Genomic DNA, 26686 nt, shown 5'->3' on the forward strand with positions numbered 1-26686 from the left:
TAAGGAAAATATTAAACACTTGGGATGATTGTAAGCATCCTTCATGTTAATTTCAGACAGATTTCATGATGCCTCTGCAGGACAGGTGGGGAACCTGACCAATTTTTTTCCCCTTTCCCATGTTTGTCAGTGGTATTATTATTTGTAAATTGTTGGGTTTTGATGTTCCTATCTGCTTTTGTGATCACAATTCTTTTGGCTGTTTTTCTCTGGTTGCCACATTTGGGTGAATTAAATACTAAGTATTTACCATAAAAAAAAAAAACAGTGAAGGGCAGGGAATAAAATTCTGTTTCCTACTGGGACAGGAATGGAGGATTCCCAGTTGGATCTCCCGGTGACACAATCCTCACAGCATCTTTACAGTTTATGAAATGGTATTGAGATCAGTGAGTAATATTTTCGTAAGATAGAGTGCAAACATTTCCTCTTAATTACATGACTCACATCCTCGGAACTGCCTCAAGTTCAGCCAGGATCTCTCTCCACACACTCTGAATGGAAGGCCAGAAAAATCTCTCCCTCTCGGCAGAGAGAGACCACTGAAGTTTGTCTGTTTTTTTCCACACGTCTAGGCAGAGGAATAAAGATACCATCTGAGAAGTGGAAACTGTGTGACACCTACCATCATTGATTCCAGGTTCCAGCCCACAGTCTACATGGTCTGAAAAACTAGAAGCCAAGGCATTAACCCAAAGTTGGCCCAGGTTAGTAACAAGTCCAAGTGCTTAGCAAAATCAAGGACAAACTCTCTGTGAATAATCCATCATTAATTTATCTTCCCCCCTTCTCTCTCTCTCTCTCTCTCTCTCTCTCTCTCTCTCTCTCTCTCTCTCTCTCTGTGTGTGTGTGTACACATGCATGTTCCTGTTCAGCTATATCATGGTGCATATTTGACAGTCAAAGAAAAACTTATAACAGTTCTTCTGCCACATGCATTCTGGGACTCAAACTCAGCATTAAGTTCCTTAGAACTGGTCTTTCAAAACATTTTCCACTCATAACTCTTTCTCATCAGGGAAATTTTTACATTCTGTTGGGTATATAGATACATGAGCTAGGTAAGCAAATCAAACATTAATAATAAAGTCATAAAGAAATTTATTTTCAAACAGTCCTTTGGTATACGTATAGTTTTACCATTCCAATGCTAATGTGACAAATTAACTTGTTTAGTTTTACATTAAATATTTGTACAAAATATTTGACACTCTAGTGCTGTGTTTCTCAACTTGTGGGTCTCACCCTCTGTGGGGTCAAACAGCCGTTTCACAGGGGCGGCCTAAGAATATCAGAAAACTCAGATATTTACATTATGATTCATAACAGCAGCGAAATTACAGTGAAGAAGTAGCAACAAAAATAATTTTATGGTTGGGGATCGCCACAAAATGAGGAACTGTATGAAAGAGCTGAAGCATGAGGAAGGGTGAAAAGCACTGCTCTAGGGCAGAGGACACCCTCTGTGTTTGTGGGAACGGGTAGATTTGATTTTATCCTACTTACGCTCAGTTAGGTATTACAGGGTGGCGGACGTCCACTTAGGGCTGTTTCATTCGCTAGCAATTTTTTCCTAGTCCCAAACTGAAATCATTTAATGACTTTTGGTTTGTTTGTTTTGGCTCAGATCTGTAAATCTGAAATTTTTAAAATCAAATATTCTAACACATTTCAATCAAGATGTACTAACCAGATGCTACACACTGAGGAATGACAGAAAAGTATGAAAGTATTTGTTTTCTGTAATTAAACCATTATGCTTTTTAAAGAACAGAAAACTTTGTACTTACAGTAAACCCTGATCACTAGCACACAGTAGCTTTGAATCAGAGCAATCTGTACCTTTTGGGATCAGAGCTGAGGCTGCATGGAACTTGTGCAATGCAAGCCCAGGCAAAAACCCAGGTATTTCTGGGTTTGTTACCCTGCTGAATTTGGATTACTCTTCGATTGTTGTATGTTCAGATAACCTTGTCCTGTTACCAGAGTTTTCATGATGCATAGTTTAAGGATCTAGAGTTTAGAATGCTTTCAGATTTAAGATCACACAAATACAAGCTCGTGGTTGGAAGCCATAAAACACATGAAAGGGATCTTGCAGGGTACTTCAGTTTGTAGAGCAACCAACATGCAGGGAACCCTGGGTTAGATTCCGAGTGCTGCGTGATGGCACATGCCTATAATTCTGGCACCTAAGTGATGGAGACAAGATGATCATGAGTTCATAAGCCTTCTTGACTACATAGGGAGTTCTTAGCCAGTCTAGGATAAGAAAAAAAGAAAAAGCGGGTCTTTCTCCTTTTGGAGTTTTATAATTAATATTGCTTTCTCGTTTTATAGGGAGGTCTATGATCAATTTTTAGTTATTGATTTGAAGAAGTATAGCGTATAGTTTATTCATACATAGGTTTGTCCAGTACCTTTTGTGTACATGATAGCCTTTGCTTGATTATATTGTCTTTTATCATTTACTAAATAAAGATTAGTTGACTTTGTGTAACAAAAGAGAGAGAACCCGGGGAGGGGAGGTGGGAGAAAGAGAGACAAAGAAAGACAAATAACTATTTCAAAAAAATTATTGGAGATGATATGCTGTCACATTGGTTTCTAAAAGGTCAAACTCTAAGAAAAGCACCTGTAAGACTTGATAAAACTAACAAATAAATAGAACTGGATTCCTACAGACTTGAGAGAAAAACTATTGGAAACAGGAATTGAAGTAGCAAGTAAGAGCTGACTGAGTAAATGTACCTATCAGAGTCATTCTCTCACAAACCTACTGTAGAAAATGCACATAAAGGATGTTAGCAGGGAAATGCTAAGAAAAATAAATAGATAAATGACAATATTGATAGAACAATTAAGGACTGCCAGGAAAGGGAAAATATCTTTGAGATTATGACAGTTTAGAAAGGAAATCACTTGAATCAAGTTTATACTGGTAGCTTTTTGGAATAAAGGAAAAGAAACTTACTTAGCAATGTAAATATACTTATTTTGCAACTAGTCATATGATTGAAGCAGATGACAAGTGGCAAGTGACTGAGATTTCATTATTGGGAAAGTCAGTCTGAGACGAGGAAGTAGAAGATTGTGGAGCCTTATTCAAACTTAAGGGAATTGAGTTGGTATTTACAAAGTCGATGGGAAATACTAAGAACAATTACTTTTAATTTTAATGTATTTAACTTTTAACAAGTTTCTAAAAATTTAAGTAAATGAAGATATAATTTACATTCTTGACTTGTTTTTACAAAAGATCTTCAGTCTAGAGTTTAAGGAGAAAATGGCATGTAGTATGTATTTAAGTAATTTTTTAAACCCTTCGTGTAGGAACTGGAAATATAATAGTGTCTAAAACAACTGTTTCTTGTTCTCCTAAAACTGAAATTAACTGAGAAAAAGCAAACAAAATGTTAGTGTTTAGTGTGATCGGTGTCCTTGTTGGTACAGGCTGCTGCTGGAAACAGCAAGGACTTTGAGTTGAAGCTAGACTTGAAAAACGTGTAGAGGTTAGAGCTGGAGAGATGACTAAGCAATTCAGAGCACTGGCTGCTCTTCCAGAGAAGAGGGTTTAGTTTCAATTCCCAGCACCCATATAGCAGCTTACCATCTAACTGTAACCCCAGCTCCAGGGAATCCAACATACACAGACATATCTGCAGACAGAAGACTCAAACATAGAATAATAAATAATAAAAATGTGTAGAAGAGGTGTGGGAGTGATGATAGCCTCAGGAAGGCAGTGTGCTCCTCTGTGGTGTGCCTGCAGGCGCTGAGCCCAGGCTTTCTATGGCTGTATTCTGCTGACATGTCTGGTCACTGAGCACCCTGGGGCCCAGGTGGCTCATTTTTGTGCCATCCATGGACATATTACTCACAGGCAGGTCCAGCAAGTAGTTCTCTCTGGGTGAGGAAGTAAAGAAAGGTTTCTTGAAATAGCAGAGCAGCTGTATCTCAGTCATGGTGAGAACTCTGCTGTCTTGCAAATATTCCTCCACTTCCCCTTTACCATCAACTTAGCCTTTTGCAAGCTTTCTCCCGATCAACTTCCCAGTCCAGGCTACTGTAGATCACAGTGGAAGCCCTGGTGCTTGCCACATTTACCAGCAGCATGCCTTCCTTGTCATTCTGTTTCTGGCTGCCGTGCTCCCACTCATTGGTCTTGATAAAGGAAACCTGAACTGTGATCAGGGGTAGCCCTATGCTGGTCTTGTCACCCTGGTATTCTGCATTTTTGCGTTGTGAAGCCCTGCATCCTTTGCTGTTTGTCTTCTCTCTACTATCCATAGTCACAGGTCAAACTCTAGACTATCTTCTTGAGAAGCTGATATGGCTCAGTTGATAAATGACTCATCTAGTATACCTGAAGGCCCCGGTTTAGTCCTTAGGACCTCATCTACCAGATGTGGTGTGGTATACACTTAGAATCCCAACAACGAGGTAGCCAGCCTGGAATGCTTGAGACCTGTGTCAGAGAAAGAGAGAGGCACACTGACACATACATAGGCAGGTCGGCTGAGACAGACGTGGGAGAGTCACTGACTTCTAGATTTCAAAGATTTAGTTTCAACTTGGTTGACAAAAGAAAAAAAACCTGTTTGGCTCCAAACACCACATTTCTTGTTTACAATGAGGGCCTGGATGAGAGGGATGAGGTCCAGAAAACCTAACCAGGGAAACTATGGGTCTGCTGCAGAATGTACCACAAACTGGCAATCCCCATCTGTCCACTGTAGCTCAAGAGCCTCTCTCCCCATCTAGGTGTCTTCTGTCCTGCATTTATGCTGTGGGTTACAGGCATCCTCCGTCACTTCTGTTCACCTGATTTTGGAATTTGAACTGGAACTGCATTACAGAGGCATGATTGATTAGTGTATGACAACCCTAATCCTCTCATCATGCCTCAGTCTTTCCTTCTAAGGTTGGCTAGAGGCTACACTGCCCAGCCAACTCATCAGTATATAAGACATTTGCCAGTCTAGAGATTACAGAGATTTCAGTAACTTTCTTTTCCCTAAGAAAAAAAAAGATCACATTCACTGATTTGACCAATTGTAGATTGAGAATATTAGGAGCGGGGGACCGAGGTGGGAGCCCAGCTGTATTGTAGATGTAAGGATATTTTTATTATCTGAATAACACATTGTAACAACTATCTTATTGATATGCATTATTATAATATAGACATTCCGTAAAGTGTATAGGGTATATGTAGACTGTAGGCAAATCCTCTGTGTTTTAGATGAAGGAAGGACTTAAGCATTTTTGTAGTTTGGTATCAGTGAGGTACTGATGATGCACAAGGGTAGCTTTATACTTAACAGCATCACAGGGTCCAGTTAGAAAGTTACTCTAGGAATCTGGTGAAAGATGATAGTGTCTTAGGTAGAGTCGTAGCAGTGACGATGGAGAGAGAAGGTAGACCGCGAAGAAATAATTGAAGAATCAGGATTGACACTTGTTATGTGTGAAATGTTGAAGTGGAGAGCAAGTTTCCTGCTCTGGCCAGTAGGTGAGTCTTAGTTCTGAGAAAGTGAAGAGGCGGTGCTGAAGTGGTGTGAGGGGGACTTGTAGTGTAAGAGTCCAACTGTGGGGAGGGCGTGGCTAACAGCGAATGGAAAAACTCATCCGTTACTGGTTCTCATTTGCCTCTTTTGCTGCAGACAACTTCTTTGAAATGTGGTGGTTTCAGCAAGGCCTCAGTTTCCTGCCGTCAGCGCTTGTAATTTGGACATTTGCTACCTTTATCTTCTCATACATCACGGCGATAACACTCCACCATGTTGATCCTGCATTGCCTTACATCAGGTAGGTGGAACCCTGGCCATCCTTCAGGACTGGGATTGGAACACAGTCTAGGTAAGTGCCCCAGCACCAAGCTGCTTTCGTAGTCTACATTGAATCTTGCCTTTCAAGTTTCATTTGAAAATTCAAATTTTTATGCTGCCATTGTAGCAAAGGGAACATAAACTAGAACTTGCATTGGGTTCTCTCCATGCAATGGAGAAATACGGGAACAGTAGGGTGAGTCAGTTAATAAATTCTAATCTCGCAGTGAGTTGTCTTTTAAATATGTGCTTGAACTTGCCTCAGAAACTAGAATTATAATTACTTTCCTTTTAAAAGTTAAAAGATGTTGCAAACATAGTAATATTGGGAAAATATAGTAGTACTGGCAAGTATTTATTGATTGGTTGTGGGACAAGGTAATGTTCTGAGTCTCTTCATGCCTTAGGGAGTCAAATTCTTATACCATCCATCCATGTGACATAGAGAAATTTATCCTCATTTAAGAAGAGAGGCTCTGTTACTGTATTATATAAACATTTATTATTTATATTATATAAACATTTTAAGGAGGAAAGGGTTGCTTTGTCTCACAGTTGCCTGGGCAAGGCAAATGTCATGGCAATAGTACATAGGGAACAAAAGCAAAAGCAAGCAGGAAGGAGGTCAGAGCTTTGTGATTCCCTTTAAGTGTGTTCATCCAGTGACCTAAAGACCTCTTACTGGGCCTTACGTCTTAAAGGGCCCACCAGCTACTCATAATGCTTCCCTGTAGACTAAACTTTGAGCATATTTAATAGCTATATCAGAGAAGCAAAGTTCCTGGAAAGTATGTATTTGCTCAATGATATACAACTCAATTCAATGATGGAACCAAGACTCGTACCTGTGGTTTTACTCCAGGGACTGTGTTCTTACTCTTCATGACCTGCTGGTGAGATATTTCTGAAACAATAGGTTATCAATGTTACATTTTTGACATTTCAAAACTACTAACAATTTAATTATGGGTGTTGCATGTACTCTTCATAACCACTTTTAAATTTTATTCTTATGAGTGTTTATCCTGAAATGTGTGCGTACCACATACATACTTGGTGCCAGCCAGGTAAGTGCTCCGAAGCCCTTGGAACTGGAGTTACAGAGGGTGGTAAGCAGCCATGTGAGTGCTGGAGACTGAGCCCAGGTTCTTTGTCAGAGCAGCCAGTTAACAGCTGTGCTGCCTTTTAGCACCCCTCATCCCATCTTTTTAAAATACAGAAACAGCAAGCAGTTATTGCAGCAGATTTAACAAGGTGATGTTGCTCATAAGCAGGAAGTCTCTACGGCTGACTCAATCATTAAAAATGCTTGCTGTTACAGAGGACCCACGTTTGGTTCCCAGTGCCCACATAGAATAGCTCTCAGCTGCCTGCCACTCCAGTTTCAGGGGACTTGATGCCTTCTTCTGGCCCATACAGGCACACACACACACACACACACACACACACACACATAAAAATAAATTCAAAATGAGAAATTTTTTGAAAACTGAAGTGGAAGTTCCTTCTTCACTCCTGGAGTCCCCACTGGAGTGATCAGTGGTTTGGTAGCTTGCCTTCCAGAGTTTGTTTTATTGTTCATGTTTTAAAAAAAAATTCTTTCAGCCAGGCAGTGGTGGTGCACACCTTTAAACCCATCACTCAGGAGGCAGAGGCAGGTGGATCTCTGTGAGTTTGAGGCCAGCCTGATCTACAGAGCGAATTCCAGGACAGGCTCCAAAGCTACTGAGAAAGCCTGTCACAAAAAACCAAAAAAATTAATAAATAAAAAATAAAAAAATATTTCTTTCTCCCTTTTCTTCTTTTCCTTTTTCTTACTGGTAATATGTTTTTGTTTCGATTTTTTTTGTTGTTGTTTTGCTTTTGTTTTTTTGTTGATATTGTTGTTTTTCTCTGTATTTTTCACTTTTAAAAGTATTAAGATGTTAACATGCCCCCTCTGGCTTTTAGGGTTTATAATCTGATACTAAAGACCCCATTGCATTACTTTACATACTGTATAAAATGTGTGGTATTGCTGGATAGATGAGAAAGTAAAGTGACTGACATAACTAGACATTTTATGCATGCACAAAGAGATGGTGAGAAAAATAGTAATTATGAGTGGTTTTATGATACTAAAGTTTAAAAATATTTTTATAAGAAAAAGGTGCATTAAATAGGGAGAGAAGAAGAGCTGAAGGATTAAATGGGGTTGGGGTGGTGAAAATATCATCCCTAAGTACAGCTCAGCTGGCTCTTGTGTTTTTATCTAAATGATTCCATCTGGAATCCAGCTGAAGCCTTTGAAACGTATCTTAGAGACTTTGAATCAATTGCTTTTTTTAACCTTTGTCTGAATACTACTTTTTATCCTGTGTTGCCATTGTTTTCATTTCCTCATTTATTTCTGATAGATAATCTTTCTAACATAGAAAACAGCAAACTTTAAAAAAATTATAAACAAGAAGGTTCATTTGAGCCATTAAAATTGTCAAGTTCTTATGCTTCCCGCCATGATGATAATACACTGAATCTCTGAACCTGTAAGCCAGCTCCAATTAAATGGTTTCCTTTTTAAGAGTTGTCATGGTCATTGTGTCTCTTCACAGCAGTAAAAGCCCTAACTATAAGACAATAACTGACGAATGGTGTTTAATTAGTATTTTTAATGATCAGTTAATAAACAGGTATTAACTGAAGTACAGACAATCAACAGCAGATACAAAGAGACAAGAGCTATGAAAGGGCCAGTGCTGCTTACAGAACATTTCGGTGAAGCTGATAAATTGATATATTTATGTTCCTAATTTTGGATAATTGTAGAATGTACATTTAGCATATGGAAAGATAAGCTTTTTTTAAAAAAATGGTTTCTATATGGAAATATACATCTATATGGAAATGAAAAAAATCTGAAATGATAGAAAAAGGGAAGGCAGATATTTATAAACTGAAATTATGTTCTCCTTATAAATATATGAGTCAAGTTCAGGGGCTTTTAAAAGATACAACGTTTTGAAATAGCCCTTGTTACATATGGTAGGATATTAGTGCATGAAGCCTTCATACTTTGTCTTTCAGTGATACTGGTACAGTACCTCCAGAAAGATGCCTCTTTGGAGTAATGCTAAATATTGCTGCAGTTTTAGGTAAGTAATGGAAGTAGGAGTGGTTTTAACACTCAAATGAATAGTCAAATTGTTGTTTTCTTCTTTAAAATTGTATCACTGCTTATTCTCTAGTTATACTTGAGAATGTGTTACTACTAAATTATCGATTATAACTATGTCCCTAAAAAAGAAAGAAAACTTTTGGTTATATAGTAGTAAACCTTGCTGCCTAACAAGAAAAAAACCCACAGGTAGAAATGCCTAATTATAGAAATACACTTTGAAGAAATATTTATATGGTTATTTGACTTCTTATCTAAACAGAGGTTCCAAACACAGCGAAACATCCCCCAGGGCCTTTTTTTTATTTTTTTATGATTTTTTTTGAGACAGAGTTTCTCTGTGTAACAGTTCTGGCTGTTCTGGAGCTCGCTTTGTAGACCAGACTGGACTTGAACTCCCTGAGATCCACCTGTCTCTGCCTCTCAAGTGCTGGGATTAAAGGCGTGCACCACCAGCAGCCAGTGAAGATTTCTTGAACATCTCATGTTAAATCAAGAACTGTGGGTAAAACTGAGCACAACTAAATTCTTTTGTGAAAAACAGTTTAAAAGTTTAAGAGTAGAGATGGAATTATGTTTTCACTTTTGATTAATATTCTAATGCCACTGTAGTGAATTATATTCAGGCTCTTTTGTGAGCCAGATTTTTGTTAATTTAGTGAAATATTTTGTAATCAAATATTGTCATTTAAAATAATTTCATCTGTCAATTCAATACATATTTGTTTGTATAAGAAAAGAAATTAGCACTGGCAAGATGGCTCAGGAGATAAAGGTATTTGCTGCTGAACATGACCATTTTGAGTTCGATCTCCAGAACTTACTGGGCAGGTGGAAAGAACCAGCTCTCAAAGGCTGTCTAGTGATTATACACACATACACATTAAATAAGTAATGAAAGTAAAAGAATATTGAAAAAATAGAAGTTAGAAAAAATATAAATATATGTTTTCTCTTCATACTTTTCAGAAACGTATCTACAAAGCATGTATCTGCCATGTTTATTATACTCCTGAGTTGTTTGGTAATAACTCTGCAGTGGAAAGTTTGATTTGGCCCTTTCTTGAATCATGAGCATGCAAAGCAGGCTCTGTTTTCTTGTGTAATTGATGGCTAGAATGAGGAGGAAAGCCCTTTGTTCTACCTATGCACGTCCCATCTGCATTCTGCTGTTGACTTTGATGCTGATCCTAAAAATATTATGGGTTTAATATAATAAGAATATCATGAGGGAATTTTTCCAGAATACATCACACTTATTATCTAAGTTTTATACTAAGTAGTTTTAGGCATGAGGCCCAGGGAAGGCAAAAGGCTTGTTCAGGCACCCAGAGATACAAGTCGTTCTATAGTGTGTCTATAGAAGTTCTTTAAAATCTACAGCTGTTTTTGTGTCCTTCTTTCAAGTTAATGTCCAAAGGACAGTCTGTGATTCTGGATAGCAGTTAGCTTTGTGAACTCTTCTCTGGCATTTCCTTACCCTGGTTACTCATTACTTCATTGTTTTTCAAATTCCCAGGTCTTGCTACCATGTATGTTCGTTACAAACAAGTTCATGCACTTAATCCTGAAGAGAACCTTATCATCAAATTCAACAAAGCTGGCCTTGTACTTGGGATACTGAGTTGTTTAGGACTCTGTCTTGTGGCAAATTTCCAGGTATGTTTTTTCTAACAAAACCAAAAAAAAATTTTGGGTGTTTTCCCAGAATGCTTGGGTGTCTGGTAAAATGAAAGGCTGAGCTCTTTACTCGATGCTGCTCCTCCCTCTTCGCCTAACAGAATTAAGCTGTTTTAGAAGCAGCTACTTTCAGTATTAGAGGAATCCACATTTAGTAATCTAGACAAACAAATTCTTAGAACTATTCGTCAGTACAATCATGATAGTTACGAGACAGACATCGTTATACTTCGCAGGAGGTCACCTCAAGATCAGACGGAACTGATGGGCCTTAGGTATTGCAGATCTAAACTTGGTGCTTTGTTTTCTGCGTCCACTCTCATTCAGGTCCCCTTGCCAGTCCTCTTGGCTTCATCATTTTGAATCAGATTACTCTCCTTTGCTTATACCTCCTCCTTCAACTGGAGACACCTTGAACATTCTGACTTTTACTCCTGGCTTCCTTTCTGACCCCTTCATCCACAGACCTAGCAACACCCAAATATCCCCATGTTCCTCTTCTTCCTGATGTAAGGTTTGCCATTTAAAGTGGTGAGCATTATCACCCACCTTTTATCACCCTTATAATTTCTTTTAGGAGGGGGGTGTTTGGAGGAGAGTTTAGCGTTATTTTGAATGATAACTTACTGATTTCCCTCTTAAGTATTTTTTAAATGCTCCTGCTTTTCGTTATTTTCATTTTTCCTTCCTTTCCTGCCAGTTCCCTTTGAAAGAATTGCTCATCTGTATTCACTCTTACATTACTCAATCTCCATTTAAAAAAAAAAAGTTTTCTGTTGTCTTGCTTAAAGCTCCAAAGAATTTACATTAAGAAAAAATAATTTAATAAACTCAGATATTTAATCTGATCCAAGGTCCTCTCTAATCAGGTTCTCTAGCCCCGTTTTTGTATCGCTGTGCTCTTAACGTTGCCACTGTATATCATGCTGTCCCATTTTGTTGTTGTTCCTTGAATAAAGCAGGTTTATTTAACTCCTTTACATAAGTATTTGACCTAAGTAAGTCTAGGCCTCAGTGTGGATCCCACTTTCCTAGGAAGTCGTTTTGATGGGTCCTACTGCAATGTATCCTCTAGTTTTGGAAAGCTCATCCTTTAAACTTCTTACTGGGGTCTAATTTCTTTTTCATTGGCAGTTGAAATAGTTCCCTATTTATTTGCTAGTATATTTCTCTTTAATTATTAGTGCAGTGGTTCGCACCCCATTTGACTCCAGTACCTAGCATACTGCTTCGTGCATGCCAGCTCTCCTTAATTATTTTGGAACTTTTTGAGAAACCCTGAAGGTACTAAAAAAGTTGGGGAAAAGATCTTTTATCATATGATAGCTAGTATTCAAGGGGAAGCCCAATAATTATTAGAATGTTGTATTTGAAAATACAATTTCATATAAATTGAATGCCTTTGAACAGGGTGTATATAATATTCAACTGAACCCTGTCCCTCCTTTGTTTTCTTAGTCATTATGCTCCCTCTGTGCCAGTATTGGACATGCCTTTTCTACCAAAGGAAGTACAAGCACAGCCAACTAAAAAACCCAAAAAGCAGTGATTCAACCAAAATTTGATTTAAAATTTGGTTGTAGAAATTTGATATTGACAATTGTCACTTTTAAACAGATGGAAAATACGATGTTAGAAATTGAATGTAAGTAAATAAGGGGAAGACGTTATAATTTATAATAATCCCTGTGGAATAATCAGTACAAACTAATAATAATCCCTGTGGCATAATCAGTAACAAACTCGTGCCATGAAGGCCTTAAATTACATTTGGATTTAAACTCTCTTAGCCTGATATCCCTAGCTCTTTGCTTTTAACCTGTTTGCTTTTTTCTATTATTACTATTTTGTACCTTACTGTGGAATGCCTTTATTTCTGAAGTTTATTATTTATTTTTGTGTACTTTCACTAGAATAGAATAAACTGGGAGGGCTGAGTGTCTTTTTCATTCATTTACATACTAATGACTTTTAAAAATATTTGACACTTAATAGAACCTAATAAAAATGTTAAATAAGTTATAAAAAGAAAACATGGATACTTGCTGTCATTTTCATTGTTGGTAAGTAAAGTCATCAGGTTTCACTATAATCTTCCAGTACTTCGGGGAAGTGATTTTGGAATCCGCAGAGCTTCTCCACTCAGTGAACGCTCTATATTGAATTATCTGGCTTGTACTTTAAAAGGATATATTGTTGATATGTCTGAGTTCCTCTGGTTGACTGACGGACTTTTTTCTGCTTCTCAGAAATCAACACTATTTGTTGCACATGTATGTGGAGCTGTGCTTGCCTTTAGTATGGGTTCATTGTACATGTTTGTTCAAACCATCCTTTCCTACCAAATGCAACCTAAAATCCACAGCAAACAAGTCTTCTGGATCAGACTTCTGTTGTTTATCTGGTGTGGAGTAAGTGCACTAAGCAGTATCCTTTGTTATAAAGTGTGGTTTACTGTTCAAAGAGAATAGGAGGACAGAACAAGGGAGTAAGATAGGAACAATGTAAGTACCAGTTTGTTAATTTTAATATTTTTAGATTATTGTATGTGTATGGGTGTTTTGCCTTCATATATGCATGCGAACCATGTGCATACCTAGTAGTCACTAGTATCAGAAGAGCGTGTCAGATACTGTGGAGTTGAACTTATGGATGTTTGCGACATACTAATGTGGGTGCTGGGAGTCAAATCTTGGTCCTCTGCAAGAGCAACATGTGCTTTTAACTGGTGAGACATTACTTACTCCAGCACCTCCACCCCGTCCATTTAAAGTCACTCTAAGCTAAAGAATGTTGTGCAGTTGTACATGAAATTCAGACTGAAATTAAGTAATTGACCAGGAACAAAAATATTGTTTGGTATAGTCATACTTGAGAGAAATCAAGGAAGAGTTAGTATTGCTCACTACAGAAAATTATTCAGTGAAAATTTATGGTGGAGCTGCTAGTTTTTTATCAGAAAGGAAAGGCTATGATGACGTAAACCATTTTCTGAGGGCCCAGTGAGTAGATCTTTATTTTTAATACTGCCATGTGACACTAAATCTTTAAAGAAATAGGATTAGACCATAGCAACAAATGTGTCAGCTAGCCTTTAATGTGGTTTTTGTTTTGTTTTGCTTATGGTTAGGATTTACAAATTTAAACCTTCAGCCCTCTGAGATTTTTCCTTGACTTTTTTATAGTGCTGACTTGCTCATCAATTTTGTACAGTAGTGATTTTGGTGCTGATATAGTACAGAAACTACACTGGAACCCTGAGGACAAAGTAAGAGCTTAATATAAAATGTTAATTTAAAATAATATAGAAAGTGTGTGTGTGTAATTTTTTAAGGATTAATTTTAAATTTATATTTATGTGTATCTATATGTCATGTATACATGGATGCCTGCATTGGATTCCTTGGGGCTATATTTTCATGCAAATATGAACTGCCCAACATGGGAGCTGGGAACCAAACTTGGTTCCTCTGGAAGAGCAGCAAGCACTCTCAACACTATATCATATATGTTAAAGTTAGTGTACAAACTCTAAAATAAGATCTTATGAAAGTTTATAGTGAGTATTCTTAAAATTTTCCTAGTGTGAGTTTATGAGTTTTATAAAGATACAGGTACACTCATGTATACTCCTTCACACTCTGAATGTGCATCTGTGTGTATGACTCGTACTCCTGAAAGCGAGAGGGTAATCTTGGGTGTCATTCCTCGGGTGCTATCCAGCTTGTTTTTTGAGACAGAATCTCTCACTGGCCTAGAGTTTGCTGATGTTGCCATGCCGTTTGGCTACCATGCTCCAGCAAGCTGCCTAGTTCTACCTCCCAGTTCTAGGGTGAGAAGCATGGACCATTACGCTGGCTTTTTTGTGTGGTTCTGGAGAGAGAATGAAGATCCTCATGTTGGCACAATAAGCACTACCAACTGAGCATTTCCCCAGGCTCCCTCCATGTATACTTTTTAAGGATTTATAGTGTTGGAGGTCAAACAAGGGTCTTACAAACTAGGCACAACTTGTTTTCTTGTTTTTGAGGAGTATATTTTAATTTCACTCTGGTCTGGCTGACTTTAAATTTGTGGTCTTCCTTTAGCCTCCTAAGTGTAAGGGTTGCATATATTGACTTATGAGTCTTATGGCTCAAGGGAAAGAAGTAACTCCTCAGTTGTACAGTGTGGATTCTGTTTTGTCTTGGTTATTGAGTGGAAATTAACATTTGTTCTCAGTGAAACTCAGACATCTAGCATGGTTTAGGTGTATTCCAAATAGGTACTGCAGTTCTCAAAACTCAGAGGTTGATTATTGACAGGAGATTGGGCTATAAGAATTTGATGTTGCTTAATTTGAGAAATACTATAGATTCTTTGAATGAAACATCACAGAACTGCCCTGCTTTCCCCCTCTGACTCAGGGTTATGTGCTTCACATGGTCACCACTGCAGCAGAATGGTCTATGTCATTTTCCTTCTTTGGATTTTTCCTGACTTACATTCGTGATTTCCAGGTAAGGAAATAGTTTCAATTTCATTCAGTAGAACTTCATGTGGAATGCCAGAATATTTTATTGGCAGATTCCCTGTCCTTTTTGAAAATTGGCTGTTTAAAACACAAAACTTGATCAAGAGGCCGGGCGGTGGTGGCACACGCCTTTAATCCCAGCACTTGAGAGGCAGAGGCAGGCGGATCTCTGTGAGTTCGAGACCAGCCAGGTCTACAAGAGCTAGTTCCAGGACAGGCTCCAAAACCACAGAGAAACCCTGTCTCGAAACCCCCCCCCCCAAAAAAAAACTTGGCTTTAGAGACAGTGATACAAGAAGAGTAACTTGTGGTGAAATTATTTCTGGGTTCAAGGAAGTAGTGTGTAGCAAGCAGATTTCAGCCTTGATAATGGAATTACAACGCATATCTGAAGAAATTTTTGATAGACTTCTATAATCTGTGTGCATTCACATAGGCCGAGGCCTAACACATAGTTTTACAAAACACTATGAAAGCAAAACAAGAAACTTACTGAGGCAAGAAAGTGATTTTTCCGTTTCTCTTGGTGTTCAGAGTGATGATGCCTATGACCGTGATTTCTGTTCCCCATTAGATTAGTTTTTATCTCACTGCATAAAGGAGTCTTTGAAGCACGAAATGATACTGATAAGGACCAAACTTCTCTATACAATTTTTTTTTCTGTTCCAGAAAATTACTTTACGGGTGGAAGCCAATTTACATGGATTAACCCTCTATGACACTGCTCCTTGTCCTGTTACCAATGAAAGAACACCACTGCTTTCCAGAGACTTTTAATGAAGGGATAAAATACTTCTGTGATAATTATGATTCTCAGGGATTTGAGAAAGACGCAGAAAAAGTTGATTATTATACTCTGAAAATTTGAATCAGTTAATCAAGGCTGACAGTGACTTTAATGAACGGTAATGATCAAGAGATGTGTAATGAGCCACCTGATCAGTTTTCTTAAAGGATGTCATTTAGATTATCTAAAAATATTTATGCCTAGACTTTTTAATCTCAGAAAATAAAACCAAAGGATAATACCATTGTAGTGTTTGCTACTTTATTGAAGAAAAACAGATTGAAATACACCAACTTGTTTGTATCACTGGCCTTAAATATTTTGTAAGTCATTTTAAAACCATCTTTTGTTATGAGCACTTTTATGAGAGACATTTTCTATGACCCATAAGAATCAGCATTGATTAGCAGACATTTAGAATCAGGGTTTGAAACTGATTGTATTTAATTTATTAACACATTTCTTAGAGTGCTTAAAAATGTGTTATCATTGTTGTGGAATCCCCGCCTGGGAATAGGAGATGGTCTGAGTTCTTCTGAGTTCTAAGATGGCTTAAATTTTGCACACACACACAAAAAAAATCAGTGGGTATTTATTTGATTCTGGATACATAAGTACTAACAGATCTATCATACATGCTTGCAATAATTTCATAGATCTGGTCTCTGAGATTATACTTTTAATTAACAGTGAAAGAGATATTTGTTGCAAGTATGCTACCATCTTGTTCTTTATAAAAGTAAAGGTTAACAACTGATGACAACCTGAACTTTATATGTGGGACCCACATAATGGAAAGAAAAGACTCCTGCCAATTATTCTCTGACCTCCATTTGTGTATGCACATGCACAATACATAAATGTGAAAATAGATAACAAATTATTGATGTTCCTAAATAAGATTGTAATGTCTGTAGACCAAAGTAGATAGGATTAATAACAAATAAAAGTTACTCTACAGTACAGTTAGGAGCTTCTTTGCTTTTCATTTATAGAAAATTTCATTACTTGTAAAAGTAGTTTTGAGTAGATAATGAACCTTTTTACTGGAATTTGATCTTTTTAGAATATAGATCTGAAGAAGAGACCAAACTCCAAAATTAAAACCTAACTATTCAAACTTCTTTTCTCCTGTCATGCAAATGAATGTAAAGTTTTACTTAGATTTCTGTATAGGTAAAGGACAGTTTCTAGATCCTCATTAAAATGAAAAGGGAGAAAATAGTTGACCTAGAAAATGCCTGTAATCTATCGGGTTTGTAAAAAAATCACATGGTTTATATTTTTAGAAGAGATGGTACTGGGACCAGAAGAAAAGATGGTGAGGAAAAGTTTTAAATGTATCAAGGAAACTGTTTATGTGGTGGAACTGTAGACTTCAATTATAAGTTGTTAAGTACAAAAATGAGTAACTAAAAAAAAAAAAATGAGTAACTATTTTTGAAGAAATTTCTTAGACTAATGGAGAAATGGAGTATTTGCCTGTGCCATGCAACAGTGAACAAGGGAGACATTTCAGTAAACATTGATTGATTGACTGTTGCTACTACTAGAACAAATTGCACACAAATCATGAAAAGCTATTAATGAAAAACCGTACTGTAACCACACATGGAAAGTGTCTTTTCCTGTGGTTTCTCTCTACTACCAAGTCAGTTTATGAAGTTTCCTTGGTATGATGAGCCGGAAAGTGATGGAGTGAAAATTTGTGAGGGTAAATGTGGGGAAGGCAAGGAGAAAAACAGGCTTGTTAGAATTACCCCTTCTCAGACTCTTACCCTTAGAGAGACAGTTCAGGCAAGAAAGAAATTGTTCTAAGGTGAATTGTTACTAGTTTGATAGTATTTAAATTCTACTAGTTAACATTTACCCTTTGAAGTAACAAGGACTGAAAACATGAATAGGTTTAAAAAAGGAATTATGAACCAAGAGATGTGGGGTATCGTTCCCTAACCTTAAGGCTGAAGTGATGATAGACAGTGGCTCTCTTCCTCAGTATATCATCCCTGCTAGTACTGCCAAATACAAGTATGGATTGACAGATAAGAAAGATATTTTTCTTTTATCCCCCTTTTTTTTTGTTTGTGGAGGATTTCAGGTGTTTAGCTTTCCAATTAAGAAATCTTAAAGTAATAAACTTGGCAGGTATTGAGAGTGAAAACTCTTATTTCCTTTTTGTCTTGGATACACAGACTATATTCTGTAGCTACCTCAATTTTATGTAGGCATGGGATAGTACTATAGAAATGTTAATGTATTTTATATTTAGAATTTAAAAATCAGGAAATATTGTGTTTTGTGTCTGTTGAATATTGTTGGGAACACTATAAAAGATGACAGAATCAAAAGGCAGAAGTAGCCTAAGCTGCTTTACTTTTTTAAAAAACTTTTTTATGCTATATAATTACATCATTTCTCCCTTCCCCTTCATCATTCCAGACCATGCCATATACCCTTCCATGCTTTCTTTCAAGTTCATGACCTCTTTTGCCCATTGTTTTATAAGTCCAAGTGTGTGCACATGTGCATGTGTATGTGTGTGTGCATAAGTATAAATCTGTAAGTATAACTTGCTCTGTTTGTATAATATTATTTTTATGTGTCTTTTCAGGGCTGACCATTTGGTATTGGATAACCAGTAAATGTGCTCTTCTCTAGGGAAGACCATTTTTCCCTTTCTCAGCAAATTTCCCTTTGATCAAACTTGGTATTTAATATTATTTAGGACATTAATATTTATAATAAGGTCTTGTATATTTCTGGAATGGTGTCATATAGATATTTCATCAATGTATAAATATATATTTTTCTTATCTCTTCTACAGTGACCGGTACAGGCTTACTACAAACTGAAAGGTCAGGAAATATTGCCTTACAAAGTACCATGGAACTTTTATCATGTACATTTTGCCTCTTTGCAGGGTATCCTGATTTATTATGAAGGACATAATATAGAGCAGACCTAAAACAAAGAAAAAAATCTGAGACTTTTTTGAGAAAGAGTCTGTGTGTGTTCCAGCTTGTTCTTAAGTCATGGTGTAGCCTAGGCTAGACTCAAACCCAGGTTTTCCTTAGTCTCCCAAGTGATAGGATTATTGGCTTGTACTACCATGCTTGTCTGTTAAGGTTTTTTAAGCACCTGTTTCAAACCTAAAGCTTGTTAATTGACTTAAGAAGAAAAGAGAGAATGAAAACAAAAATGTCCTGAGGTACTTAAAGCTAAAGACACCAATGGAATACAAAGAAAATACCCCAGATATCCTGAATTTTGCAGTCATCATATAATGCACAGAGAAATCTATTGTTTAGAAAACTGACAGGTCACCTGAAAACCACAAAGATTCCAGGAGTCTCCCCAGTGCACAAAGGAAGCCCATAGGAATAAAATGGTAGTCATAGAAGCCCATAGTAGTCATCACAGAATAAGGTGAGTCCATCTCTAGCAGGAGGCAACTCCTCTGCAACTGCAGTCAGATTGCTTCTGATCGCCACACACTGAAGCCTGACAGTGGAAGGGCGGACTGTTCCTGGAGGTAACAATTAGTCTTTTTTATACTTCTGTCATTTGTAGAAAATATCTGACACAACGTTTAAAAAAATGCAAGGCGTAAAAGAACAGAAAACATTGATCTAAAGAGGAATCTGAGTAGAAGCAAACTATTAGAGATTAATAACTGTGGTAAATGTTGAGGGAAGTAAATATGAAGACTCAAAATTGTAGCAAAGACTTGGAAAATTCAAATGCAGTTCTAGAATTCCACAGTTGGTAAGTTTTGTTTTACTAGTATGAGTCACTTGATTAAGTTTTCTGTCATCTCACCTGGCATATAAATCATCCCCTTGTTCCTGAATCATATTGTATATTTTACCTTTAGTGGATGTCCTATTTGTCAAATGCAAACCTTGTGATTGAGGTGCCCTTTCTTTACTGGATGTGGCTCAAAACCACAAGTGCAGTAGTGATATTAATTTAGATATGTTAAAGAAAAGCCACAAATTAAATCCTTTATGTAACAACATGAATGTTCATGACTTAATGCAGAAAGAAAAAATGATATGATGAGGTTAATAGGAATAAGTCTATTCACAATATTGTAAAAGAAATCTTGCTAGTTTTGCTTTTACTTCAAACTAAAAGTTATAGCTAAGGTGCATGGCTTTAAGTAGAAGAGGCTGTAAATTTGTGTACATAGTATATAACAGTATATATACTATGTTTTCAGATATCCAGTGGAGATCTTGTAATATATCCATAAAAATGAGAATAGTTACTAATTAAAAGGTGAAGGTGGCTTTTATTATTTTGTGTTTTCCTTTATTTTAAACTTTTGTTTTTAAATAATTATGTACACTGTAGAAAGTTGCCAAGCAGTGTAAAATCCCATTTACTTCTACCTAGTTTTTTCCCAGTTGTAATTTTTTTAATTTATTAGATTAAAAAAATACCAATCCAAATTCCCATTTTCTCCCCTCCCATTTTCTCCAAATTCCCTCCCACTCCACCCCATCTAATCCTAAGAGAGGGTAAAGTACTTTGCTTTGTGGAAGGTCCAAGGCTCTCCCTACTGTATCTAGGCTGAGCAAGGTATACATCCAAAGAGAATAGGATCCCCAAAAGCCAGAACATGCAGTAGAGATAAATTCCAGTGCCACTGCCAGTTGTCCCTTAGTGTGCCCCAGCCATACAACTGTCAACCATATTGAGAAAGACGAGTTTGGTCCTGTATTTGTTCCTTCCTGGTCCAACTGGAGTTGGTGAGCTCCCATTAGCTCAGGTAAACTGTTTCAGTGGATGAACCCTTTATGGTCTTGATGTCTTTGCTCATATTCTCATTCCTTCCACTCTTCAACTGGACATTGGGAGCTCAGTCCAGTGCTCCAGTGTGGGTCTCTGCTTCTGTTTCCATCTGTTGTTGAACAAAGGTTCTATGGTGATATTTAAGATATTCATCAGTCTGACTACAGAACAAGGCCATTTCAGGCATCCACTCCTCTATTGCTTAGGGTCTTAGGTGGGGTCATCCTTTTGGATTCCTAGGAATTTTTCTAGAGCCAGGTTTCTTGCTAACCCTATAATGACTCCCTCAATCAAGATATCTCTTTCCTTGCTCTCATATCTGTCCTTCCTTCATCTTGACTCTTCCATTCCTTCAAGTTCTCCTCACCTCTCTTTCTCCCCTCCTCTTCCTCTTCTACCCTTCCTTCTACCCTGCACCCAATGCTCCCAATTTTGTGACGTGATCTTGTCTGTTTCCAATTTCCAGGTGGTTCTGTATATGTTTTTCTTTGAGTTCACCTTATTACTTAGGTTCTATAGGATTATAAAATACAAGCTCAGTGTCCTTTGTTTATAGTTAGTATCCACTTATGAATGAGTACATAACATATTCATTTTGGGGGTCTGGGTTACCTCACTCAGGATAGTGTTTTCTAATTCTATCAGTTTGCTTGCAAAATTCAAGATGTCATTGGTTTTATACTGCTGGGTAGTACTTTAATGTATAAATGTGCTACACTTTTCTCTATTCTTCATTTGAATGCTGACTGAGGTTTGTATTTGGATTTTACTCTTTCTATTGAGATTTGCAATTATCTACAATGATGCCAAACAGTGGTGGCACACGCCTTTAATCCCAGCACTCAGGAGGCAGAGGCAGGCGGATCTCTGTGAGTTTGAGGCCAACTTGGTCTACAAGAACTAGTTCCAGGACAGGCTCCAAAGCCACAGAGAAACCCTGTCTTGAAAAACAAAACAAGACAAAACAAACAAACAAACAAAACAATTATCTTCAATGACTGGACCTATTTATAATGTCTGTTCTGTTTCTTTGCTTAATCAAAAGCCATATTATTTTTCTTTATGTCATATATCTTTAATATTTATGTTGGTAATGGTAGACACTGTGGTCCAGGGCAGCCTGGTCTACATAGCAAGATCTTGTCTTGATAGGAAAAAAAAATTACAATTACCAACAAAAACAGCAAAAAGAGCTAGGATTTCAGTTGTGTCTCCATCATGACTACTTCTATTTGTTTTCACTTTTGTTTTTATATTTAGTAGTTTTGAGACAGGGTCTTGTTGTTTATATGTTGCCTATAACTCAGTGTATCCTATGCTGACCACCCCTCTTCCAGCACTATAGTGACCATGAACAGCTTTTACAAGGGTGCCAAGGCTCTTTATGCTGGTACATCAGGCACTATTTATAATAAGCCCCTGAGGTGTAAACTTAACATTTTCTCAATTTTTCTAAATTTATGCCATTTTATTGACACCTTAAGGATTTGCTGACTTTTAAAATGAGGCACTGTTCCTGACTTCACCTAACCAACCCTTCCCCCACTTCCTTCAAGGTTTAGCCCTGTGAATTTTCCTGACATTGCCCATCCATGTCTTCTCCCCAGCCCAACAAATCTACCCTGGGTGTCCCTACATATAATGTCTTGGCCTAATCTTGCCATAACCTGCCTGCACCACATACCTCTAAGTAGGTATCCACCAAGACCTGCACTACCTGCTATTACCCACAGATCTTTTTCACCCTACACCTAACTCCTCTGTTCAGTTAAATGTTTCACATGATCATTTATGGCCTAGCCCCATGAATCTCCCTCATGCTCCCCAACATTCCATATCTAGCCCAGGTCCCATAGCTAGTATCTGCACTAGCCAAGTCTGCACTCCTTGTGTCACAGCCTGCTGCCAGAAAACTCCTTACCTATTCCCCAATCTACAGTCTCCTCCCATATTACACCCTAACATTCCATCCAGCCAGATACACCGCCCCCACTCCAGGATTGGACCAGAAGGCATATCCTGAGCACCAGGCCAATCCCTGCCATCTACCTACCTTCATTCTGCCCATGCCATTTCCAACCTCTAGGCCCAACTTGCCCACACGCACACGCACACACACACACACATACACACACACACACACACACAATCCACTTTCTTAGATCTCATCACAAAAATAAAAATGCCAACAATATGAAAGACCAAGAGCCTACCAATCCCATAAAAAGGTTTCCAATGGCTTAATGAGACAGTTCTCAAAAGAAAAGGAATACCCAACACATATCTCAAAAAAAAAAAAAAGTTCATCCTTTCTAGCAATTAAGGAAATGTAAATCAAAACAGCTTTGACATGGCTGCCAAGGAATCACTCCCTCCCACCACCTATTTGTCTTAACTACCAATTCTCACAGTCACTCCTGGGAATATGCAGGCCACTATGGCCAGGGAATCAGAAAGGCAGTATTTGCTCTCCCCAGTCTTACAACATTGTAGCAGACCACATGTGGTCTCTCCTTTATCACTACTCTATTCCCAGGGGTCTATACAGATTCTATGGCACATCCAGATGTTTCTCTTTCCTGTCAACCTTCTCAAACCCCCCTTCTAACTCATCCCCATTCCTTAATGTCATTTTGCAATACCCAGAAACACATTCTACTAGACCACAAATGGGCACACTTGGCAGGATCTCATGCTCTACTAGGCAACCCATAGCCACCAAACTCTCTTAAGAACCAGAGAAGGCAAAAGAAGTCAAAGAACAGAATACCCACTGAAGAGAAAAAAACCCACAAGACAGATATTAACACCTAGAAATACAATCCTTTACAACCCAGATGCTTAGACAGCAACACAATAACAACCAGTGCAACATGTCTTTACTAGACCACAACATTCAAACAGTAGGCCCTGAGAAATGCAGTATAGCTAAAGCACAAGATAAGAACTTGAAAATAGCCTTTATGGATATGTTAGAGGTGCTTAAAGAGGATATGAATAAATTCACCTACGAATCTATGAAAACACAAATAGTGGAATGAAATGAAAATGGATTGGTACGGGACAGTTGTATTCTGTCAGTTATGCTTTAAATAAACGCTGATTGGCCTATTAGCTTGGGCTTTGTATTAGCTCTTATAACTTATATTAACCCATTATTCTTATCTCTGTTAGCCACATGGCTTGGTACCTTTTTCAGTGGGGAAGGTCACATCCTGCTTCTTTGGTGTCTAGACAGGACTGCAGAGGGAGCTTCCTTCTTCCTAGAATACTCCTGTTCTCATTTCCCTCCTCTACTTCCTGTCTGGTTGTCCTGCCTATACTTCCTGCCTGCCTACTGGCCAATCAGTGTTTATTTAAAACATAATTTACAGAATACAATTGTCCTGTACCATTTCCGCCCTCTTTTTTTTAAGCAAAGGAAAATATCCATAGTCCATTTTTTGGGAATGTGGGCGTAGTATTCCAGGCTACTTCCTGCTGGTTGGGGGTACTGATTGGGAGACCTAAAGAAAATTTAGAATTATGATCGAGTCCTGACTGGAGTATCCTGTGAGACTTGATCATCTCAGGAAGCATTTTGAATCTGTTGTGGATGTAGAACTCAGACATCTGGGCCATCTGTTCCTACCAGAGATTTCTCAGGTGGTCTTCCTTGATCCTTCCCAGAATACTGCTGTTCTCATTGCCCCACCTCTACTTCCTATCTGGTTGATCTCCAATCAGCTTTTATTTAAAACATAATTGACAGAATACAGAATTGTTCTGCACAATGGATCAAAGCACAAAAGTGGCAATTGATTCAATAAAGAAAATGCAAAGTCAGGGAAAACTGGAAAATGAGAAATTCAGGAACTCAAACAGGAACATCAGAGGCAAGCCTCATCAACAGAATAAAAGAAATGGAGGAGAGAATCTCAGGGAGTGAAGACAAGATAGAAGAAATGGATTCTATCATCAAAGAAAATGTAAATATAAAAGTATCCAGGCACAAAACATCCATGAAATCTGGGACACTATAAAAAGACCAAACCTATCAATAGTAGGAATAGAGGAAGGAAAAGAAACCCAGGTCAAAGGCACAGAAAATAATTTCAACAAAATCACAGAAAAAAAAATGTTCCTAACCTAAAGAAGGTGTCCAGTAGGATACAAGAAACATACAGGACAAGAAATATCCTGAATCAGAAATGAAATTCTCCATGGCACATAAATCTATAGAAGGAAAATTAAAAGCTGCAAAGGAATAAGAGCAAATAGCATATAAAGACAGACCTTGTGGAATAAAGCCTCACTTTTCACTGAAGACTCCAAAAGCTGCAAGGGACTAGACAGATGTTGTACAAACTCTAAGATACCAGAGATGCCAGTCCAAGCTACTATAGCCAGCAAAATCTTCAATTATAATGGAGAAAGAACAATATAAAACCAAATTGAAAGGGCATCTTTCTACAAGTGTGCCCTACAAAAGGCACTAGATGGAAAACTTCAGCCAGAAGAGGTTAACCATACCCAAGGAAATACAAGAAATAATATCAGACCAGTAAATTAAAAGGGGGACAACACAACAACAAAATAATGGAAATCAACAAACACTGCTGATTGGTTACTCTCAACATCAATTATCTCAATTACCCAATAAAAAGACACAGAATAACAAAATGGTTTCAAATCCAACCAATCCTGCTGTTGTATCCAAGAAACCAAGGATGGCCATCACCTGAATGTAAAACTGTGGGAAAATATGTTTCAAGCAAATGGACATAATAAGGAAGCCATTGTAACCACTTCAATATGTAACAAAATAGACTTCAAACCAAAACTAATCAGAAGAGATAGGAAAGGTTACAACATAATTGTCCAAGCAAATATCCACTTTGGGGATACTGGAAATTTAAACATCTGTTGACCAAGCACAAAGGCATCTACTTCATAAACACTACTAAAGCTAAATCACATTGGCCCTCACATAGTGAGGTGTTGACTTAAATACTGCATTTCAAGGATATGTCATAAAAACTAAACAGAAATGCTGGAGCTTAATGATATAAATCAAATGGACCTAATATAGAACAGTTCTCCCAATGACAAAAGAATATACCTTCTCAGCAGTTCATGAACATTCTTCAAATTTGAACATATGCTTGTACAAAAAGCAAGTCTTAACAAATAAATGAACATTGAGATAACATCCTGCGTCCTGTCTGACCACAACTCATTAAAGCTGGATAAGATGCAACTCTTCTCAATAAAATACTTGTAAGCCAAATACAAGAACACATAAAATCTTCCATTGTCAGAACACAGTCCAGAATGGAGTCATGTGAGGAGAATTCTGAATACTTATGAAAAGACTCCTAGAAGACAGGAGTCTTGTGACCTAATTTCCTTCAAAATTCTTAACTGTTCTTGGAATGTGTTTTGTGCTCCTCCCAGGTGTAGCAGGTAGGAGTGAGTTTACCTCAGATTACTCATCATTACTCACTATTATTATTCAATCGAATGTTTGAATTATCCTTTATATGTTTCTATGAAAAACATGTTTTTGCTACATGAGACTTGTCCTTGTGATTGTATACAGCCTGAACTCATGAGAATTTTACTCATGTGACCTTTCTTATTTCTCAAAATATAAATTATTTGAGGCTCTGAATAAAGCTAGCTATTACATCTTCATTTATCAGCTTCATGCTTGCAAGTTCCATCACCTCTAGAGCAATGACAAGCCATCATAATCAAGTAGATTTTATCCCAGAGATGCAGGGATGGTTCGAGATATTTATTGATAAAAATAACACTTTGTGTCAATAGACTGAAAGACAAAAACCATGTGATAAACTCATTGTATGCAGAAAAGCCCTATTTCACAAAATCCTACACCCATTCAAGATAAAAGCATTGGAGAGACTAGTAATACAGGGG

The 26686-nt window shown here is 37.5% G+C and overlaps 1 protein-coding gene across 2 annotated transcripts in view; it reads left to right on the forward strand.

The window, feature by feature from the left end:
* Dram2 (DNA damage regulated autophagy modulator 2) overlaps nucleotides 1–16207 on the forward strand; it is a 21776-nt gene extending 5569 nt beyond the window's left edge. For both annotated transcript variants that reach the window (XM_005357162.3, XM_005357161.1), the window contains 8 exons: nucleotides 576–707; nucleotides 5667–5811; nucleotides 8895–8962; nucleotides 10505–10644; nucleotides 12915–13092; nucleotides 13851–13933; nucleotides 15072–15164; nucleotides 15849–16207. In XM_005357162.3, coding sequence (XP_005357219.1) covers nucleotides 5681–5811; nucleotides 8895–8962; nucleotides 10505–10644; nucleotides 12915–13092; nucleotides 13851–13933; nucleotides 15072–15164; nucleotides 15849–15956 — 801 coding nt within the window. In that variant the 5' untranslated portion in view covers nucleotides 576–707; nucleotides 5667–5680 and the 3' untranslated portion in view covers nucleotides 15957–16207. The remainder of the gene's footprint in view (nucleotides 1–575; nucleotides 708–5666; nucleotides 5812–8894; nucleotides 8963–10504; nucleotides 10645–12914; nucleotides 13093–13850; nucleotides 13934–15071; nucleotides 15165–15848) is intronic.
* Nucleotides 16208–26686: the final 10479 nt, after the last annotated feature.

Source organism: Microtus ochrogaster, chromosome 21, assembly GCF_000317375.1.
Source record: "Microtus ochrogaster isolate Prairie Vole_2 chromosome 21, MicOch1.0, whole genome shotgun sequence".
Taxonomy (NCBI): Eukaryota; Metazoa; Chordata; class Mammalia; order Rodentia; family Cricetidae; genus Microtus; species Microtus ochrogaster.